The sequence below is a fragment of the Salmo salar genome, chromosome ssa12 (assembly GCF_905237065.1).
Source record: "Salmo salar chromosome ssa12, Ssal_v3.1, whole genome shotgun sequence".
Classification (NCBI taxonomy): Eukaryota; Metazoa; Chordata; class Actinopteri; order Salmoniformes; family Salmonidae; genus Salmo; species Salmo salar.
Window position 1 is genome coordinate 16,679,541 of NC_059453.1, and position 21,053 is coordinate 16,700,593.

General features: G+C 44.3%; 1 protein-coding gene and 1 long non-coding RNA gene across 8 annotated transcripts; both read right to left on the reverse strand.

Moving 5' to 3' along the window:
• Positions 1 to 897: 897 nt before the first annotated feature.
• On the reverse strand, positions 898 to 21,036 carry slc26a11 (solute carrier family 26 member 11). Of its 6 annotated transcripts, none has more exons than XM_045690865.1 (18): positions 20,782 to 21,036; positions 19,031 to 19,236; positions 18,480 to 18,645; positions 17,625 to 17,733; positions 16,199 to 16,391; positions 15,920 to 16,005; positions 15,764 to 15,843; positions 11,878 to 12,020; positions 11,624 to 11,802; positions 11,090 to 11,162; positions 10,759 to 10,870; positions 10,358 to 10,413; positions 6,936 to 7,076; positions 6,658 to 6,785; positions 5,724 to 5,823; positions 5,452 to 5,585; positions 4,471 to 4,558; positions 898 to 932 (listed from the first exon to the last, which is right to left on the reverse strand). In XM_045690865.1, exons 3-18 carry the CDS (start codon positions 18,605 to 18,607, stop codon positions 913 to 915), a joined length of 1,770 nt encoding a protein of 589 aa, XP_045546821.1. In that variant the 5' UTR covers positions 18,608 to 18,645; positions 19,031 to 19,236; positions 20,782 to 21,036; the 3' UTR covers positions 898 to 912. The 6 variants fall into 6 exon arrangements, with proteins under 6 accessions (XP_045546821.1, XP_045546818.1, XP_045546817.1 ...); XM_045690862.1 differs by lacking the exon at positions 898 to 932 and adding an exon at positions 3,578 to 3,888 and having other exon boundaries at positions 18,480 to 18,612; XM_045690861.1 differs by lacking the exon at positions 898 to 932 and adding an exon at positions 3,578 to 3,888.
• LOC106564345 (uncharacterized) lies at positions 13,986 to 15,756 on the reverse strand. 2 transcript variants are annotated; one of them, XR_006757900.1, is made up of 3 exons: positions 14,597 to 15,756; positions 14,299 to 14,533; positions 13,986 to 14,255 (listed from the first exon to the last, which is right to left on the reverse strand). It is a non-coding gene; the product is annotated as an uncharacterized lncRNA (long non-coding RNA). The 2 variants fall into 2 exon arrangements; XR_006757899.1 differs by having other exon boundaries at positions 14,002 to 14,207.
• Positions 21,037 to 21,053: the final 17 nt, after the last annotated feature.

Genomic DNA, 21,053 nt, shown 5'->3' on the forward strand with positions numbered 1-21,053 from the left:
TTTGTTGCATCAATCCCTAGTGTTGTGGAAAATTACAGAATTAGTCAATCTATCCCATGTTTTACTGCTTAAAGATCAGTCTCGTTATATGCTAGTGTTTTTCTAACCTGATACAAACTTGTCTTTGTGTGACTTAGTCATAAGACTGGGCGTATAGCTAAGATCTGTTAGGTGCGACCGCAGCATGTGAGACATCCCGTGAGTTAGCTATCTGCAGGAAGTCAGCTGTGTGGGACCTTGCAGGAAGGAGGAGCACATTATAGTGTGAACTGTGACAAAACGCAGTTATACGGTTGAGCCCTCGTGCTATCTTAATATGCACAGACAAACCAATAGCCTTTTACACTATGTTCCGCCCCTGTTTCCACACATCTGCTAAGTTACCACGTAGACAAGAGGTTGTACTTTTTCTCAAAAAAAAAAAAAAAAGACCCGACTATGTTTGTTAAGCTTTCAACTCTAAACCGTTCTTGGTAATGGTTGATTGCTTCATTTGTGCAAATCTTATAATAAAGTCGTTGTAAGAGGAATCTGCAGTCTCTCTTTTTCTATAGAATTGCTACCACACTAGTTAGACATAACCTTGTTTGGTAGCTGTTGACTCCTAAAGTTCAGTAACATAACAAATCTGTCTGACCATGTTTTTTTATTAACATTAGAGAGAAAGTGAGCACATTTTCAACCCCAAAACAGACACTTTATTAAAAAAAAATGTGTGAATGTGCACAATCATGAACAGCAGTAAGTTATGTGAGTCTGTTGTACTGAATCCAGGGCTCCCGAGTGGCGCAGCAGTCTAAGGCACTGCATCTCAGTGCTAGAGGTGTCACTACAGACCCTGGTTCGATTCCAGGCTGTATCACAACCGGCCGTGATTGGGAGTCACAACTGGTCTATACATGGACGTCAGGCTCAGTTGGTTCTGGATCCCTCTAGTAACAACACAGAAGTTTTATTAATTTACACCTGGGTCTATGTTGCTTATGGTGATAAACACTTGAGAAAACAGCACCAACGTATCAGACCAGCCTTGAACTGTATTGGTTAATTTATGGACTCTTTCTCTTAGACATAACGTCAGAACCCTTAGTGGATTTGGCTATTTCAGCCACACCTGCTGCTGACAGGTGTATAATATTTTGCACACAACCATGCAATCTCCATAGACAAACATTCGGAGTAGAGTGGCCTTACTGAAGAGCTCAGTGACTTACAACGTGGCCACCTGTGTCAAAGGATGCCACCTTTCCAACAAGTCAGTTCGTCAAATTTCTTCCCTGCTAGAGCTGTCCCGGTCAACTAAGTGCTGTTATAGTTAAGTGGAAACATCTAGGAGCAACAACGGCTCAGCCGCAAAGTGGTAGGCCACACAAGCTCACAGAACAAAACCCCTGAGTGCTGAAGGGCGTAGCGCGTAAAAATCGTCTGTCCTCGGTTGCAACACTCACTACTGAGTTCCAAACTGCCTCTGGAAGCAACGTCAGCACAAGAACTGTTCCGCAGGAGCCTCATGAAATAGCAGAGCAGCCGCACACAATCCTAAGATCCCCATGCGGAATGCCAAGCATCGGCTGGAGTGGTGTAAAGCTCGCCACCATTGGACTCTGGAGCAGTGGAAACGCATTCTCTGGAGTAATGAATCACGCTTCACCATCTGGCAGTCCGACGGACGAATCTGGATTTGGCATATGCCAGGAGAACGCTACCTGACCCAATGCATTGTGCCAACTGTAAAGTTTGGTGGAGGAGGAATAATGGTCTCGGTCTGTTTTTCATGGTTCGGGCTAGGCCCCTTAGCGTTAAGATTTCCCTTCACTGGAACTATAGCATACAATGACATTCTAGACAATTCTGTGCTTTCAACTTTGTGGCAACAGTTTGGGGAAAGCCATTTCCTGTTTCAGCATGACAATGCCCCCGTGCACAGAGTGTTGATTTTGTCCACCCACACCAGATGCAATCAGGAGACGCAGGTTGAAATATCAAAACAAACTCTGAACCAACTAGATTAATTTGGGGACAGGTCGAATTTAGCTAGCTTGCTGTTGCTAGCTAATTTGTCCTGGGATATAAACATTGGGTTGTTATTTTACCTTAAATACACAAGGTCCTCTACTCTGACAATGAATCCACAGATAAAAGGCTAAACCGAGTTAGTTTCTAGAAATCTCTCCTCCTTCAGGCTTCTTCTTCTTTGGACTTTATATGGCGGTTGGCACACAACTTTAAGGTGCATTACCACCACCAACTGGACTGGAGTGTGGAACTCAGTTCATCTTTCAATCACCCACGTGGGTATATGCTCCTAAAAACCAATGAGATGGGAGAGGCGGGACTTGCAGCGTATCAAGCGTGACAAATAGAATCAAGTTCTATTTTAGCGCCTGGCTACGCAGACGCTCATTGACTCACGCAAGCAGTGTGGGTGCAATGATTGAATTAGATGTATGTGTACATTTATTTTGCAACGCTCACACATGTTACATGCTGACCACACTGCTCGTGCACCATAGCACGCATTCATACCTTAATAGAAAATGACTCAAGTAAAAGTGAGTCACCCAGTAAAATACTACTTGAGTAAAAGTCAAAGTATTTGGTTTTAAATACACTTAAGTATCAAATGTAATTACAAAAATATACTTAAGTTTAAAAGTATAAATCATTTCAAATTACTTCTATTAGGCAATCAAACAGCACAATTTTCTTTATTTTTTTATTTTTTTTATTTATGGCTAGCCAGGGGCACACTCCAACACTCAGACATCATTTACAAATGAAGAATTAGTGTTTAGTGAGTCCTCCAGATCAGAGGCAGTAGAGATGACCAGGTGTGTGAATTGAACCGTTTTCCTGTCCTGCTAAGTATTCAAAATGTAACGAGTACTTCTGGGTGTCAGGGAAAATGTATGGAGTAAAAAGTACATCATTGTCTTTAGGAATGTAGTGAAGTAAAAGTAGTCAAAAATATAAATAGTAAAGTACAGATACTTTAAAGTACTACTGAAGTTGTTTTTTGGGTATCTGTACTTAAGTACTTTACACCGCTGGTTAATTCACTGCATACATTAAGTTTGGAGCTGTATACAAATCGTCAGTTTTATCAAATACATTTCTAAGTAAGAATTAAAAAGTTTAAAAGTGTTAAATTATAATAATTGAATTAAGGGCAGGACATAGGCACTTGATCACGTATCAAAAACTATTTGGAATGTGATTTTCTTCTTATGGTCATGATCGTACAGGTAAATACACACACTTCTCATCCAATAGAGGCAACCAATAAAGCACAATTGATCAATTTGAAAGGGATCAATAATTGATCAAGCAAATGTATATAATATATTATATGTATTAATGTGTATAAGAAGAACATTTAAAACCAAAGTTGCAATAGTGGAAGTATCTCCCCAGTCTAAGAATATTTGACACGTCCCATACCAGCTAGAGCCCTAACGCCTATGTAAATCAAATCAAAACATTAGATGGGTATTAGACATACAGTAATATCTCTGGACAGGCTAAGTGCTATTTACTCCATATTGCTTACACCTATCCACACACACTGACTCAGGTGTCAAGGGTTTCCCAATCCTGGTCCAGGGGACCCAAGGCGGTGCACACGTTTTGTTTTTAGCTTAATTCAACTAATCAACTTATCAAGCATTTGGTTGAGTCAGGTTCGTGAGTGCAAAAACAAAAATGTGCCCCCCTTAGGGTCCGCAGGACCAGGATTGGGACACACTGGGGTAGGGGCCTGGAAAGGATTTGGAATTTTGATTTGGAACACAAACAGGAAGTTAAGTGCTGAGGGGGTGGGGCTTCTTTCCTTACATCACTTCCTGAGAAGTGATTTCCCCTCCTCCTGTTCCTCTGTGTACGTTGGCTCTGAAGGGGTTAACACACAGAGCAAACGTGTTAAAACAGACCCAGGATAAAGGTAGTGTGTTCTAGCTGTTCCTGTAAACTTCCAGTCATTGTGCTAACGCTAGTTAGCAATGGGCCAGAAACTACCTTCAACTAACTTCAAACTGCACACAGAGACATTCAAATGTCCATTAGTGAAAGAAACCACAAAACCTACTCTAGACTTGATCAGTGTCTACAGATAACTTCAACAACATGAAAGTCATTATAAAAGCTACAAGATGAAACCGATCACACAGCAGCATATTCAAAGTGGAAAAGCATAAGAGATCGGTTCTCATACTTGGTTAAAAAACAGGGGGTTGACAACCTGTCAACTGCTTGACAGCCAATCAATGGGTAAGGTGGAGGGACATTCATGGCCACCGCTGTACCCCGATTGGTCCAGATCCATACCAATCATTCTGATTTCATTGTCAGTGTCCGTTGACTCGAGTGTAATTGCTGCAATCAGCAGGGATTGGTTCAGGACAGCATAAAAAAATATATATCACTGTTCTCGTCCGTGATTTGTTGGTTGTGGTGTCAGTCACTGAGCGTTACCCGATAGGATGGTTAGTGCCGCCTCCACACTGGCGGTGTGTCTAAGATCCGGCAGATCTGCTGCCAACAGGACCTCCAAGACCGAATACTGAGAGAGAGACAGAGTGAAGAGAGAGAGAGATGCAATCAGTCTGATTATACTTCATCATTGGTAGTCAACCAATGTACCTGCAGGCCAGAACACACCCAGTCAGTCAGTCAGTCAGTACCTGCAGGCCTGAACACACCCAGTCAGTCAGTCAGTCAGTCAGTACCTGCAGGCCAGAACACACCCAGTCAGTCAGTCAGTCAGTACCTGCAGGCCTGAACACACCCAGTCAGTCAGTCAGTCAGTACCTGCAGGCCAGAACACACATCAGTCCCGCCAGAAACCCCAGTCAGTCAGTCAGTCAGTACCTGCAGGCCAGAACACACCCAGTCAGTCAGTCAGTACCTGCAGGCCAGAACACACCCGGTCAGTACCTGCAGGCCAGAACACACCCGGTCAGTACCTGCAGGCCAGAACACACCCGGTCAGTACCTGCACAGTCAGGTCAGTACCTGCAGGCCTGAACACACCCAGTCAGTACCAGTCAGCCACCGTCAGTACCTGCAGGCCAGAACACACCCAGTCAGTACCTGCAGGCCAGAACACACCCAGTCAGTCAGTCAGTCAGTACCTGCAGGCCTGAACACACCCAGTCAGTCAGTCAGTCAGTACCTGCAGGCCAGAACACACCCAGTCAGTCAGTCAGTACCTGCAGGCCTGAACACACCCAGTCAGTCAGTCAGTCAGGTACCTGCAGGCCTGAACACAAGTCAGTCAGTCCGTACCCCTGCAGGCCAGAACACACCCAGTCAGTCAGTCAGTCGTCGTACCTGCAGGCCAGAACACACCCAGTCAGTCAGTCAGTACCTGCAGGCCAGAACACACCCAGTCAGTCAGTCAGTCAGTACCTGCAGGCCAGAACACACCCAGTCAGTCAGTCAGTCAGTCAGTACCTGCAGGCCAGAGAAGATGAGTCCGACCCCTCGTAGTTTGAACTGTCGTAGCAGGTCCCTGAGCTCGTTGACAACTGTATAGTCTACAGTATTGACATGATGACAGTCAAGGACCACTGACCTAGGAGGAGAGGCTGAGGGAGACAGGGAGGGGGGAGAGGAGAAGGGGGGGGGGGGCAAGCACAAGAGGAGGACAGATTAGTCTCCCTACGCAGACGGATTGCCTCCCACATTAACAATGTTCCAGCATTCCAGAATACACATTCTCTTACCCTGTAGTGCCTGAGTGTATAGGACAGTGTTGAGGTACTCTGTCGAGGGGAAACTGAGTCCACTATCTAACTCCATCACCAGAACACCATGATCACACACCTGTACACACAGAGAGAACACACACCTGTTACACACACACACACACACCTGTACACACAGAGAGAACACACACCTGTTACACACACACACACACCTGTACACACAGAGAGAACACACACCTGTTACACACACACACACCTGTACACACAGAGAGAACACACACCTGTTACACACACACACACACACTGTACACACACGAGAGAACACACACCTGTTACACACACACACACACACTGTACACACAGAGAGAACACACACCTGTTACACACACACACACACCTGTACACACAGAGAGAACACACACCTGTTACACACACACACACACACACGTACACACACACAGAGAGAACACACACCTGTTACACACACACACACACACCTGTACACACAGAGAGAACACACACCTGTTACACACACACACACCTGTACACACAGAGAGAACACACACCTGTTACACACACACACCTGTACACACAGAGAGAACACACACCTGTTACACACACACACCTGTACACACAGAGAGAACACACACCTGTTACACACACACACACACACACCTGTACACACAGAGAGAACACACACCTACACACCTGTTACACAGACACCTGTTACACACACACACACACACACCTGTACACACAGAGAGAACACACACCTGTTACACACACACACACGTACACACAGAGAGAACACACACCTACACACCTGTTACACAGACACCTGTTACACACACACACACACACACACACAGACACACACACACACACACGCTCACATACACACAAATGAATGCATGCACACATGCGCGCACGCACGCACACACACACACACTACCTTTATGCTGGGCCTGGCTACATTGTAGAGCAGCATGAGTCCAGAAACAACTACACCTCCCACAATGCCGTACTGCACCTCCCAGAAACTCAACAGGAAGGTGGTCAGGAACGGCACCAGGTCAAGCTCTGAGACACACACACACACACACACACACACACACACACAGATTTGAAAACACACACATAGATTTGAAACACACACGACACACAAATATGTAAAAACTGAGAGACAAACACATACAAACAGATTTAAAAACACACACACGCACTACTTACTGCGTATCCTCCAGAACTGTATGACGACACGGTAGTCGACCATGGGAGCCACAGCACAGATGATGACTGCTGCCAGAGAGGCTTTCGGGATGTAGTAGAATGCTGGCATCAGGAAGGCCAGGGACAACAGCACTACCACACCTCAACACCAGACAGATACCACACATTAATTACAGTATACTAACTACTACACAATACCACACCTCAACACCAGTGGGCGTCAGACACTACACAATAATTACAGTGTACTGCAGTATTATACAGTAAACTATACTACTAGTCTAAAATCGTGGCCAAAAGTTGAGAATGACACAAATATGAATTTTCACAAAGTCTGCTGCCTCAGTTTGTATGATGGCAATTTGCATATACTCCAGAATCTTATGAAGAGTGATCAGATGAATTGCAATTAATTGCAAAGTCCCTCTTTGCCATGCAAATGAACTGAATCCCCCAAAAACATTTCCACTGCATTTCAGCCCTGCCACAAAAGGACCAGCTGACATCATGTCAGTGATTCTCTCGTTAACTTGTTGGGGCCAGGGGGCAGTATTTGCACGGCCGGATAAAAAACGTACCCGATTTAATCTGGTTACTACTCCTGCCCAGTAACTAGAATATGCATATAATTAGTAGATTTGGATAGAAAACACTAACGTTTCTAAAACTGTTTGAATGGTGTCTGTGAGTATAACAGAACTCATATGGCAGGCCAAAACCTGAGAAGATTCCATGCAGGAAGTGGAAATCTGATTTGTGGAATCACCTTCAACACTTTGCCTATGAAACACACCGTGAGTTAGGATTCATTTAGCACTTCCTAAGGCTTTCACTAGATGTCAACAGTCTTTACAAAGTGGTTTGAGTCTTCTCCGGTAAAAACTGACCGAACGAGAGGCCTGGAAAGCTGGTCATAGGGGGAGGGCCATTACTACTATGACGCGGGCGCCCGTGGGTACCCTCTTGTTCCGAAACGTTTAGTAAGACAATGCAATGTCTGCCTTGAATATTATTGAAGCTCTGATTGAAAAAGGCCCTAAAGATTTATGTTATACAACGTTTGACATGTTTGAACGAACGTAAATATATATATTTTTTGCACATTCGTGACGACAAGTCCCGCGCGCTTCAGTACATTATGAGTAGCCTTCGGAACGCGCTAACAAGAAGGAGCTATTGGGACATAAATTATTAACTTTTTCGAACAAAACTACATTTGTTGTGGACCTGGGATTCCTGGAAGTGCCTTCTGATGAAGATAATCAAAGGTAAGGGAATATTTACAATAGTATATTTGATTTTAGATGGTTCCAAGATGGCGCTAACCTGTATCGCCTAGCCTATTTTTCTGAGCATAGCACCTCGTTTATTGCAAAGTGTGATTTCCCAGTAAAGTTATTTTTAAATCTGGCAATGCGGTTGCATTCACGAGATGTTAATCTATTATTCTTTGAATGACAATATTACATTTTAACAATGTTTTCGAATAGTCATTTTGTAAATTGTAGCGCTGATCACCGGAAGCATTTGAGGGAAAATATTTTCTGAACGTCACGGGCCGATGTAAAATGCTGTTTTTATATATAAATATTAACTTTATCGAACAAAAAACTGCATGTATTGTGTAACATGATGTCCTAGGAGTGTCATCTGATGAAGATTGTCAAAGGTTAGTGCTGCATTTAGCTGTGTTTTGGGTATTTGTGATGCATGCTAGTTGCTTTGAAAATGGCAGTGTTATTATTTTTGGCAGGGTACTCTCCTAACATAATCTAATGTTTTGCTTTTGCTGTAAAGCCTTTTTGAAAATCGGACAACATGGTTCGATTCAGGAGAGGTGTATCTATAAAATGGTGTAGAATAGTCATATGTTTGAGAAATTTAAGTTATAGCATTTATGAGGTATTTGTATTTCGCGCGACGCGATTCCACTGGCTGTTGACTAGGGTGGGACGCAAGCGTCCCAGGTTCCCAGACAGGTTAACACAGGTGTGAGTGTTGACGAGGACAAGGCTGGAGATCACTCTGTCATGCTGATTGAGTTCGAATAACAGACTGGAAGCTTCAAAAGGAGGGTGGTGCTTGGAATCATTGTTCTTCCTCTGTTTACCATGGGTACCTGCAAGAAAACGCGTGCCGTCATCATTGCTTTACACAAAAAGGGCTTCACAGGCAAGGATATTGCTGCCAGTAAGATTGCACCTAAATCAACCATTTATCGGATCATCAAGAACTTCAAGGAGAGCGGTTTAATTGTTGTGAAGAAGGCTTCAGGGCGCCCAAGAAAGTCCAGCAAGCGCCAGGACCGTCTCCTAAAGTTGATTCAGCTGCGGGATCGGGGCACCACCAGTACAGAGCTTGCTCAGGAATGGCAGCAGGCAGGTGTGAGTGCATCTGCACGCACAGTGAGGCGAAGACTTTTGGAGGATGGCCTGGTGTCAAGAAGGGCAGCAAAGAAGCCACTTCTCTCCAGGAAAAACATCAGGGACAGACTGATATTCTGCAAAAGGTACAGGGATTGGACTGCTGAGGACTGGGGTAAAGTCATTTTCTCTGATGAATCCCCTTTGGGGCATCCGGAAAAAAGATTGTCCGGAGAAGACAAGGTGAGCGCTACCATCAGTCCTGTGTCATGCCAACAGTAAAGCATCCTGAGACCATTCATGTGTGGGGTTGCTTTTCAGCCAAGGGAGTGGGCTCACTCACAATTTTGCCTAAGAACACTGCCATGAATAAAGAATGGTACCAACACGTCCTTCGAGAGCAACTTCTCCCAACCATCCAGGAACAGTTTGGTGACGAACAATGCCTTTTCCAGGATGATGGAGCCTCTTGCCATAAGGCAAAAGTGATAACTAAGTGGCTTGGGGAACAAAACATCGATATTTTCAGTCCATGGCCAGGAAACTCCCCAGACCTTAATCCCATTGAGAACTTGTGGTCAATCCTCAAGAGGCGGGTGGACAAACAAAAACCCACAAATTCTGACAAACTCCAAGCATTGATTATGCAAGAATGGGCTGCCATCAGTCAGGATGTGGCCCAGAAGTTAATTAACAACATGCCAGGGCGGATTGCAGAGGTCTTGAAAAAGAAGGGTCAACACTGCAAATATTGACTTTGCATCAACTTCATGTAATTGTCAATAAAAGCCTTTGACGCTTATGAAATGCTTGTAATTATACTTCAGTATTCCATAGTAATATCTAACAAAAATATCTAAAGACACTGAAGCAGCAAACTTTGTGGAAATTAATATTTGCGTCATTCTCAAGACTTTTGGCCACGACTGTACAGTACAATACTACAACAACATTGCAGTACAGTACAGAGAGAGAGAGAGAAAGAAAGAGAGAGATGGATGGATAGGAGAGAGAAAGGGAGAGAAATGGAAGGGAGATTTGTAGTAAATTCTGTCTTACCAGTGACTATACCTCCGGCTGGTGTACACACCCCTGTCTGGGAGTTCACTGCAGTCCTGAACATGGGTAGATTATACATTAGCGTGTATAACACACAAACACAAAATACACAGGAAACACGACACACACGCACATTAGTGATGTCAGTATCGTGACACTCCGATACCAGATTTTCCATGGCAAAAAATAAAACACGAAGCAGACTAAACTCCTTTAAAACCTACTTTTGTAACATATTGTGTGCTATAACTTGCAAAATAAACAAATGTGATTCTGGGCGACAACATCAGGCTGTTTCAAACATTAGGACTGTTTCAAGAGCTTCAGTCCGCTTCATGTTGTGTTTCCTTACTTCCTAGTAACGCCACACTGGTGTCATGGCAACACTAATGCACACACACCTTCCGAAGCTTCCTGTGACCGGATAGGCTGAGACGAAGGATCCCATGATGTTGGTTAGACCAATAGCAAACAGTTCCTGGTTGGCATCGATCCTATAGTCATTCTGACTGGCTGGGGATTCAAATCAAATCAAACTTTATTCAAAGTGCATTTAAACTCACTTAACAGCAAAGAAGATAGAGAAACAGAATAATTATGCAAGATTCTTTAGATATTCCATCCTCAATGTGACTTCTTTGGTCAAATAAACATTTAACAACACAAGTTGGTACATAAAGAGCACACCAGTATCATGGCAGAAAGACACACACACACACAGAAGGCTCTCACCGAAGGCTTTAGCGATGGCAATACTCTCCAGTACTCCCATGAAGGGGATGACAGCCAGCCCTCCTCCAAAATCCTGCCACGAGATTGGTCAGAAGGGGTTTTCAATCACTCATATCTGAGATGTGCTTGGACAACAGGGTTCTAATGACTAATTACTGTTCCCTGATTGGCTTAGCATACTGACCAAGAGCGACTGGGGACCTTTGCTGTAATAGCTACTTGTTACTTTTCACTGTAACCTAATTGGAAAACACAATACTGTGACAACTCAACACTAACAACTCAATACTGTAATATCATTGGTTCAGCTCACTCTCCCCAACGGTAATAACTAAATTCCGTAATATAATTGGTTGACACCCACTCTCCAGTGTCAACTCTGTATCCAAATTGGTCCATCCCCCTGTCACTCCCCCACTCTGTATCCCTATTGGTCTGTCCCCTGTCACTCACCAACTCTGTATCCCTATTGGTCTGTCCCCCTGTCACTCACCAACTCTGTATCCCTATTGGTCTGTCTCCCCCGTCACTCACCTCTACGATCTCTCCGAAGCTGATGCTGGTACCGTTGGGCGTGGTCTCGGAGAGCGGAGGGGCTCTGAATGGCGGCAGGCCCTGGGACGTTTTCCCGGTAATGGTGAAGACCGGTGAGCCAAACGCGTTCCATGAGAACGCCACGAAGGACGCCGCCACTACGACCAACGCATTACGCACTGAGGTGGGGAGACACACACATTATACTCTCTCACACACACACACCACACACACACACCCCCCCAGGTACTGACCGGTAGCGATGCCCCAGACCAGACTGTGAGCAGCCCTGGTGAGGGGGGTGTCCTGTTCTGACGGGGGTTCTAGGGTACTCTTCATCCACTGCAACATCACCAGCAGATACAGACACAGCAGACCTAGAACCACATCTCCTATCCTACACACACACACACACTACAACGATATTACACACACACACGTTACAACGATATTACACACACACACACACACGATATACACACACACACACACACACGTTACAACGATATTACACACACACACTACAACGATATTACACACACACTACAACGATATTACACACACACACCGATATTACACACACACACCGATATTACACACACACACACACACACACACACTACAACGATATTACACACTACAACGATATTACACACACACACTACAACGATATCACACACACACACTACAACGATATCACACACACACACACTACAACGATATCACACACACACACACTACAACGATATTACACACACACACACACACTACAACGATATTACACACACACACACACTACAACGATATTACACGCACACACTACAACGATATTACACACACACACACGTTACAACGATATTACACACACACACGTTACAACGATATTACACACACACACGTTACAACGATATTACACACACACACGTTACAACGATATTACACACACACACACGTTACAACGATATTACACACACACACACACGTTACAACGATATTACACACACACGCTACAACGATATTACACACACACACGTTACAACGATATTACACACACACACACGTTACAACGATATTACACACACACACACGTTACAACGATATTACACACACACACCGATATTACACACACACACACACACTACAACGATATTACACACACACTACAACGATATTACACACACACTACAACGATATTACACACACACTACAACGATATTACACACACACACTACAACGATATTACACACACACACTACAACGATATTACACACACACACTACAACGATATCACACACACAACAACGATATCACACACACACTACAACGATATTACACACACACACACACACTACAACGATATTACACGCACACGTTACAACGATATTACACGCACACACACGTTACAACGATATTACACACACACACGTTACAACGATATTACACACGCGTTACAACGATATTACACACGCGTTACAACGATATTACACACACACACACGTTACAACGATATTACACACGCGTTACAACGATATTACACACGCGTTACAACGATATTACACACGCGTTACAACGATATTACACACACGTTACAACGATATTACACACACACGTTACAACGATATTACACACACACACGTTACAACGATATTACACACACACACACGTTACAACGATATTACACACACACGTTACAACGATATTACACACACACGTTACAACGATATTACACACACACATTACAACGATATTACACACACACGTTACAACGATATTACACACACACGTTACAACGATATTACACACACACGTTACAACGATATTACACACACACGTTACAACGATATTACACACACACGTTACAACGATATTACACACACACTACACAACGATATTACACACACACTACAACGATATTACACACACACTACAACGATACACACTACAACGATACACACACACACTACAACGATACACACACACACTACAACGATACACACACACACTACAACGATATTACACGCACACACAACAACGATATTACACACACTACAACGATATTACACGCACACACTACAACGATATTACACGCACACACTACAACGATATTACACGCGCACACACGTTACAACGATATTACACGCGCACACACGTTACAACGATATTACACGCGCACACACGTTACAACGATATTACACGCACACACGTTACAACGATATTACACGCACACACACGTTACAACGATATTACACACACACGTTACAACGATATTACACACACACACTACAACGATATTACACACACACGTTACAACGATATTACACACACACGTTACAACGATATTACACACACACAACAACGATATTACACACACACACGTTACAACAATATTACACACACGTTACACAAACACACATTACAACGATGTTACACAAACACACACACTACAACAATATTACACACACACACACACACACGTAACAACAATATTACACACACATACAAAAGTGTAGCCTACTGTAGGCCTACTCTACCTGGTCTCAGGTCTCCTGTAGAAGGTGTAGACCTGTCCTCTACTCTACTCTACCTGGTCTCAGGTATCCTGTAGAAGGTGTAGACCTGTCCTCTACTCTACCTGGTCTCAGGTTTCCTGTAGAAGGTGTAGACCTGTCCTCTACCTGGTCTCAGGTATCCTGTAGAAGGTGTAGACCTGTCCTCTACTCTACCTGGTCTCAGGTTTCCTGTAGAAGGTGTAGACCTGTCCTCTACCTGGTCTCAGGTATCCTGTAGAAGGTGTAGACCTGTCCTCTACTCTACCTGGTCTCAGGTATCCTGTAGAAGGTGTAGACCTGTCCTCTACTCTACCTGGTCTCAGGTTTCCTGTAGAAGGTGTAGACCAGTCCTCTACTCTACCTGGTCTCAGGTTTCCTGTAGAAGGTGTAGACCTGTCCTCTACTCTACTCTACTCTACTCTACCTGGTCTCAGGTATCCTGTAGAAGGTGTAGACCTGTCCTCTACTCTACCTGGTCTCAGGTTTCCTGTAGAAGGTGTAGACCAGTCCTCTACTCTACCTGGTCTCAGGTATCCTGTAGAAGGTGTAGACCTGTCCTCTACTCTACCTGGTCTCAGGTTTCCTGTAGAAGGTGTAGACCTGTCCTCTACTCTACTCTACCTGGTCTCAGGTTTCCTGTAGAAGGTGTAGACCTGTCCTCTACTCTACCTGGTCTCAGGTTTCCTGTAGAAGGTGTAGACCTGTCCTCTACTCTACCTGGTCTCAGGTTTCCTGTAGAAGGTGTAGACCTGTCCTCTACCTGGTCTCAGGTTTCCTGTAGAAGGTGTAGACCTGTCCTCTACTCTACTCTACCTGGTCTCAGGTATCCTGTAGAAGGTGTAGACCTGTCCTCTACTCTACTCTACCTGGTCTCAGGTATCCTGTAGAAGGTGTAGACCTGTCCTCTACTCTACTCTACCTGGTCTCAGGTATCCTGTAGAAGGTGTAGACCTGTCCTCTACTCTACCTGGTCTCAGGTATCCTGTAGAAGGTGTAGACCTGTCCTCTACTCTACCTGGTCTCAGGTTTCCTGTAGAAGGTGTAGACCAGTCCTCTACTCTACCTGGTCTCAGGTATCCTGTAGAAGGTGTAGACCAGTCCTCTACTCTACCTGGTCTCAGGTATCCTGTAGAAGGTGTAGACCTGTCCTCTACTCTACCTGGTCTCAGGTATCTTGTAGAAGGTGTAGACCAGTCCTCTACTCTACCTGGTCTCAGGTATCCTGTAGAAGGTGTAGACCAGTCCTCTACTCTACCTGGTCTCAGGTTTCCTGTAGAAGGTGTAGACCTGTCCTCTACGCTACCTGGTCTCAGGTATCCTGTAGAAGGTGTAGACCAGTCCTCTACTCTACCTGGTCTCAGGTATCCTGTAGAAGGTGTAGACCTGTCCTCTACTCTACCTGGTCTCAGGTATCCTGTAGAAGGTGTAGACCTGTCCTCTACTCTACCTGGTCTCAGGGTTCCTGTAGAAGGTGTAGACCTGTCCTCTACTCTACCTGGTCTCAGGGTTCCTGTAGAAGGTGTAGACCTGTCCTCTACTCTACCTGGTCTCAGGTTTCCTGTAGAAGGTGTAGACCTGTCCTCTACTCTACCTGGTCTCAGGTATCCTGTAGAAGGTGTAGTAGACCTGCAGGAAGAACTCATGAGGTATGTCCTTCAGTCCCAGCACATTCTGGAGACAAAACAACACTGGATTAACACTGTCCTCACACAGGGATGGTGTGTGTGTGTGTGTGTGTGTGTCTCACCTTGACTTGACCGAAGCCTATGGTTACCGCGGCAGCACAGGTGAAGCCTTTGATCACCGGAAAGGAGATGAAGTCCAGAAGAAATCCTGAAAGCAGAAATTATCTAGAAATAGAACTACGAGGGTGATCTAGAACCAGGACTACGAGGTTGATCTAGAACCAGGACTACGAGGGTGATCTAGAACCAGGACTACGAGGGTGATCTAGAACCAGGACTACGAGGGTGATCTAGAACCAGAAGTGATCTAGAACCAGAACTATGAAGACATTCTCCCCTACCCAGACGTAGTAGAGCCATGGCGGTCTGTATGGTTCCACAGAGCAGGGTGAGGAGGACGGCTCGGACCGGGTCTCCCCCCACGTAGGAGGCACACAGCAGGGACATGATGGCAGTAGGACCCAGGGTTACATCCTTGGAGGTCCCCAGAAACGTATAGATGAACCCACCCATGAAGGCGGAGTACAAGCCATACTGTAGAAAGGGGGATAATTTGACTTAAAGGAAGTAGAGAGAGAGAGAGCACTTCCTAACCTCCTGCCAAATGTATAACCATATGAGATACACATATTTCCTTCAGATTACACAGACCCACAAAGAATTTGAAAACAAATCCAATTTTGATAAACTCTCATATCTACTGGGTGAAATACCACAGTGTGGCATCACAGCGGCAAGATTTGAGACCTGTTGCCACAAGAAAAGGGCAACCAGTGAAGAACAAACACCATTGTAAATACAACCCATATTTATTTATTTTCGATTTTGTACTTTAACTATTTGCACATCGCTTCAACACTGTATATAGACATAACATGACATTTAAAATGTCTTTATTATTTTGGAAAATGTGTGAGTGTAATGTTTACTGTTAGTTTTTAGTGTTTATTTCACATTTGTTTATCCATTTCACTTGCTTTGGCAATGTAAACATATGATTCCCATGCCAATAAAACCAATTGAATTGAGACAGAGAGAGAGAGAGCTGGGTAGGAAACAAAAAGAGAGTAGAGGAGAAGTGAGGGGGATTGTAGGAGACAATGGAGGGAAAAGATGTCAGGTAACAGGTAAAAGAATCCCAAGGTAAAGCTGTAGTGTACTAAAACATGAGAGGACTTGATGACTATGGTCTATAGACACTCAGGCCTATGAACTGTGTCCCAACTGTGTCCCTATTCATTCCCCCATAGGGCTCCGGTCAAAAGTAGTGCACTATATAGGGAATAGGGTGCCATTTGGGATGCAAACTGAGGTCTATAAAGCTATATGATCCAATAACATGTTCAACATTACACTCAACTATGCTTACAGTGAGGGTTGGAAAATGTAACAACACAGGTGTGCCAAACGTTTAGCAATACAACACTAGAAACAGCATGTGATCCTTCTGGCGTGAGAGGCCTTGTCCCAGATATATAGCAGGTACTTCTACTACCACTCACCAGTACAGGTAGGCCTAACTATTTAACCCTGACTCCTCCCTCTCACCTGTACAGACAAACCCCCGCCACTGGCTCCTCCCTCTCAACTGTACAGATAAACCCCGCCCCTGGCCCCTCCCTCTCAACTGTACAGATAAACCCCGCCCCTGGCCCCTCCCTCTCAACTGTACAGATAAACCCCGCCCCTGGCCCCTCCCTCTCAACTGTACAGACTATGGTCTATAGACACTCAGGCCTATGAACTGTGATCCATCGGATCTCTCACCTGCACAGGTAGGCCGGCCACCTCAGCATAAGCCAGGGCCTGTGGTACGGTGGTTAGACCCACGGTGAGACCTGCTATCAGGTCCATCTGGAGCCAGCTCAGCCTGTACCTGGAAGTGGAGAAAACACAGAGACTTGTGTTAGCATCCCAAGGATTTAGATTGAAAGAGAGAGAGACAGAGACATATTTGAAAGTAAATAAATAACGTTCCGAGAACATGCTTCTATAAGACTTTTAATAACCCTGCTAGTTTAGTTAAGTGTTCTGAACTCCCAGCACAGATAAGCATCTGAATTTCCATGTGTCCTAAGTATCAATCATATAAATACATTTCTTTTTTATGATGGCAAGGCGTCAGTGAGATTCAAATCTATGATCTTCTGTTCTCTATCCATGGAATTAGTCCACTGCGCCACCAGGATGCAGCTAGCATGCCATGTTTTATTAACTCTTACAAAGCTGTTCATTTTAGTTAATTTAGACCCCATATCAAAGTAATTAACCACTCATTAAGATCAGGTTTGGCCAATTAGTGGGCACGGCCAACAACTGAACATGCGTAAAAAGATAAAGGATAGAGTTTTGTTGACGCTGAGAACGGAATGTATATGTTTTTAAATAACATTCTTAGAACGTTCTTTGAACTTTAATGTTTTCTTGTGGTTTTTATGGAAGGTTTTCTTAATGTTCTGAGAACATGACTTTAAATAGAACCATGAGGAAACCTGTAGAAAACGTAATGCTGAAGTACTGACGTTTCCACCTAAGAAACACATGGTTCTCAGAACATTATGTGCTAGCTGGGCAGCCTTTGTCTCTCATCACCAGAGAAAGAGATGAGGGTGGGACACCTACTTGGGTAACCAGGTGAGGATGGGGAGCCAGGCCTGGAGGGTTCTGTAGGAGCAGCAGGAAGCCATTCTCTCCCCCAGAGAGGACCTTCCAATCTGAGGCCCGGGCCGGTCCACCAGGGGCTCCATCATGTTGCCTGGAACCAGAACGGAACAGGACAGAGGAGGGTCTGTAGTTGGTGAAGGGGCGAACATGAGATGGAGAGTAGGCGGAGAGATGTTAATGCAGACAGAGAGCAGAGTCACAGACAGACAGGCAGACACACACAAAGTGCTGACAAGCAGACTTTGAGACTACAGTACACACACACACACACACACACACACACACACACACACACACACACACACACACACACACACACACACACACACACACACACACACACACACACACACACACACACACACACACACACACACACACACACACACACACACACACACACACACGAAAACCAATCCAATGTCACCATTCCATAGACACACAAACAGGCAAAACCAGGAAGGTACTGTAGGTGGCAGCAGTAGGCCAGGTAGGTTGTGTTTGCTTACCTCAGTCCTCAGGGTGGGTGAGGTTCAAACCAGACTATAATATGACATCCACGTCTTCTCACTCCAACTAGGCAGGTAAAAGACAAAACACCAAGAGAATCACCAACGTTCCCAGAACCGTCAGATCTCAAATCATTCTAGGATCCAGAAAGGCAAGATCCTCCCAGTGCGTCTCCATTCCATTTGTGGAATTACTGGTGCACTCACTGTGATAAAAGAACAGAAAGAAAGTAGAAAAGTGGTCAATTAAATCCAGCAATAAAAGCCAATAAAGAATGAAGACAAAGATAGTAAAATAGAGGACATACTGTAGTCTCCTGACAGACTTAAAGGAAAATGGTTTTGCTTGTCAGCAATCGAGTTTTCAAGATAAGCTACTTGCAAAATACAGAAATCATCCCCGTATGACGTATTCGGCATCATATGGTGATGATGTCTGTATTTTGAAAGTTGCTTATCTTAAAAATTGGATTGCTGACTAGCAAAACATGTTGGGACTATGTCAACAATGGACTAATGAAACAAATACTGTACCAAAGGGTAGTTTTTGGGTGGAGTTTTCCTTTAACTATTAAAATCCTACCCACAAGTGTGAGATTTATATCAGGGTGCCAAACAAGATGAACTAGACTGAGCTACGTGCATTTATCAGTCAGTATACTGTACTCTACTTTCATGAGTTCTACCAACAGAGCATGAGCAAAATATTTTTGGCTCACTTATTTATTGAATATATAGTTTCTAAATTCAGTCGAGGCAAAAGAACATACACAGCCTAACATAGGCAGATTGATTTAACTATCACCATGCCAACCAACTCCATTTACAATCTATGGCTATGGTATCACCATGTCAACCCACCCCATCCCATTTAGAATATATGGCTATGGTATTACCATGCCAAACCACCCCACCCCATTTAGAATATATGGCTATGGTATTACCATGCCAACCCACCCCATTTAGAATATATGGCTATGGTATTACCATGTCAACCCACCCCATTTAGAATATATGGCTATGGTATTACCATGTCAACCCACCCCATTTAGAATATATGGCTATGGTATTACCATGTCAACCCACCACATCCCATTTAGAATATATGGCTATGGTATTACCATGTCAACCCACCACATCCCATTTAGAATATATGGCTATGGTATTACCATGTCAACCCACCACATCCCATTTAGAATATATGGCTATGGTATTACCATGTCAACCCACTCCATCCCATTTAGAATATATGGCTATGGCGCTGGCTGGCAAATTTAATTGACACTGGCTAGCCACAATCACATGACAATTTTGTTGAAGATCTACTTTACAATTTGCATTCTGGTCTCATACAGTTTTACATTTGTCATTGGGTCCACAGTCATTTTCATAGCTGCTCAGGCCTCAGGCAGGCGCACACACACACACACACACACACACACACACACACACACACACACACACACACACAGGTATGTACGGTCTGCACCAGGAAGTCCATCACTTCAACTCGTTTGACGGAGTACAAAGCCTACCTCTACTGCTGGGCCAAGCTAACATACGCACAGGTAGGTAACACACATTCACCCTTCACACTCATCATCACCACACACACACACCCACACACTGTACAGATACACGGACAGATACACTGACAGATACACGGACACACATACTGGACAGCAAATACTGACTGGCAATAAAATAATCCAGTGGAATGGACACAGAATTAATTACTTAAATAGACAAACCTATTTCCAGGCGTTCTATTCTTTATGAAACGCCTGTGTTCTTCAATCACAATACATCTGTTCTTTCGTTTCCTGACCGCAGCAACTAAGCGAGGTCAGCAACATAATCACTGCAGTTACTTCAAAACCACTTCCCTTAAATGTAACTTGTGCTGATCAACCAACCACCTTCCCTAAATGTCACTTGCGCTGAGCAAGGAGAAAAAAAAAGAGCGACTTCCGTTGCGTCCACTCTTCTCCGGCAAAACTTAAACACTCCGGCTCATGTGACC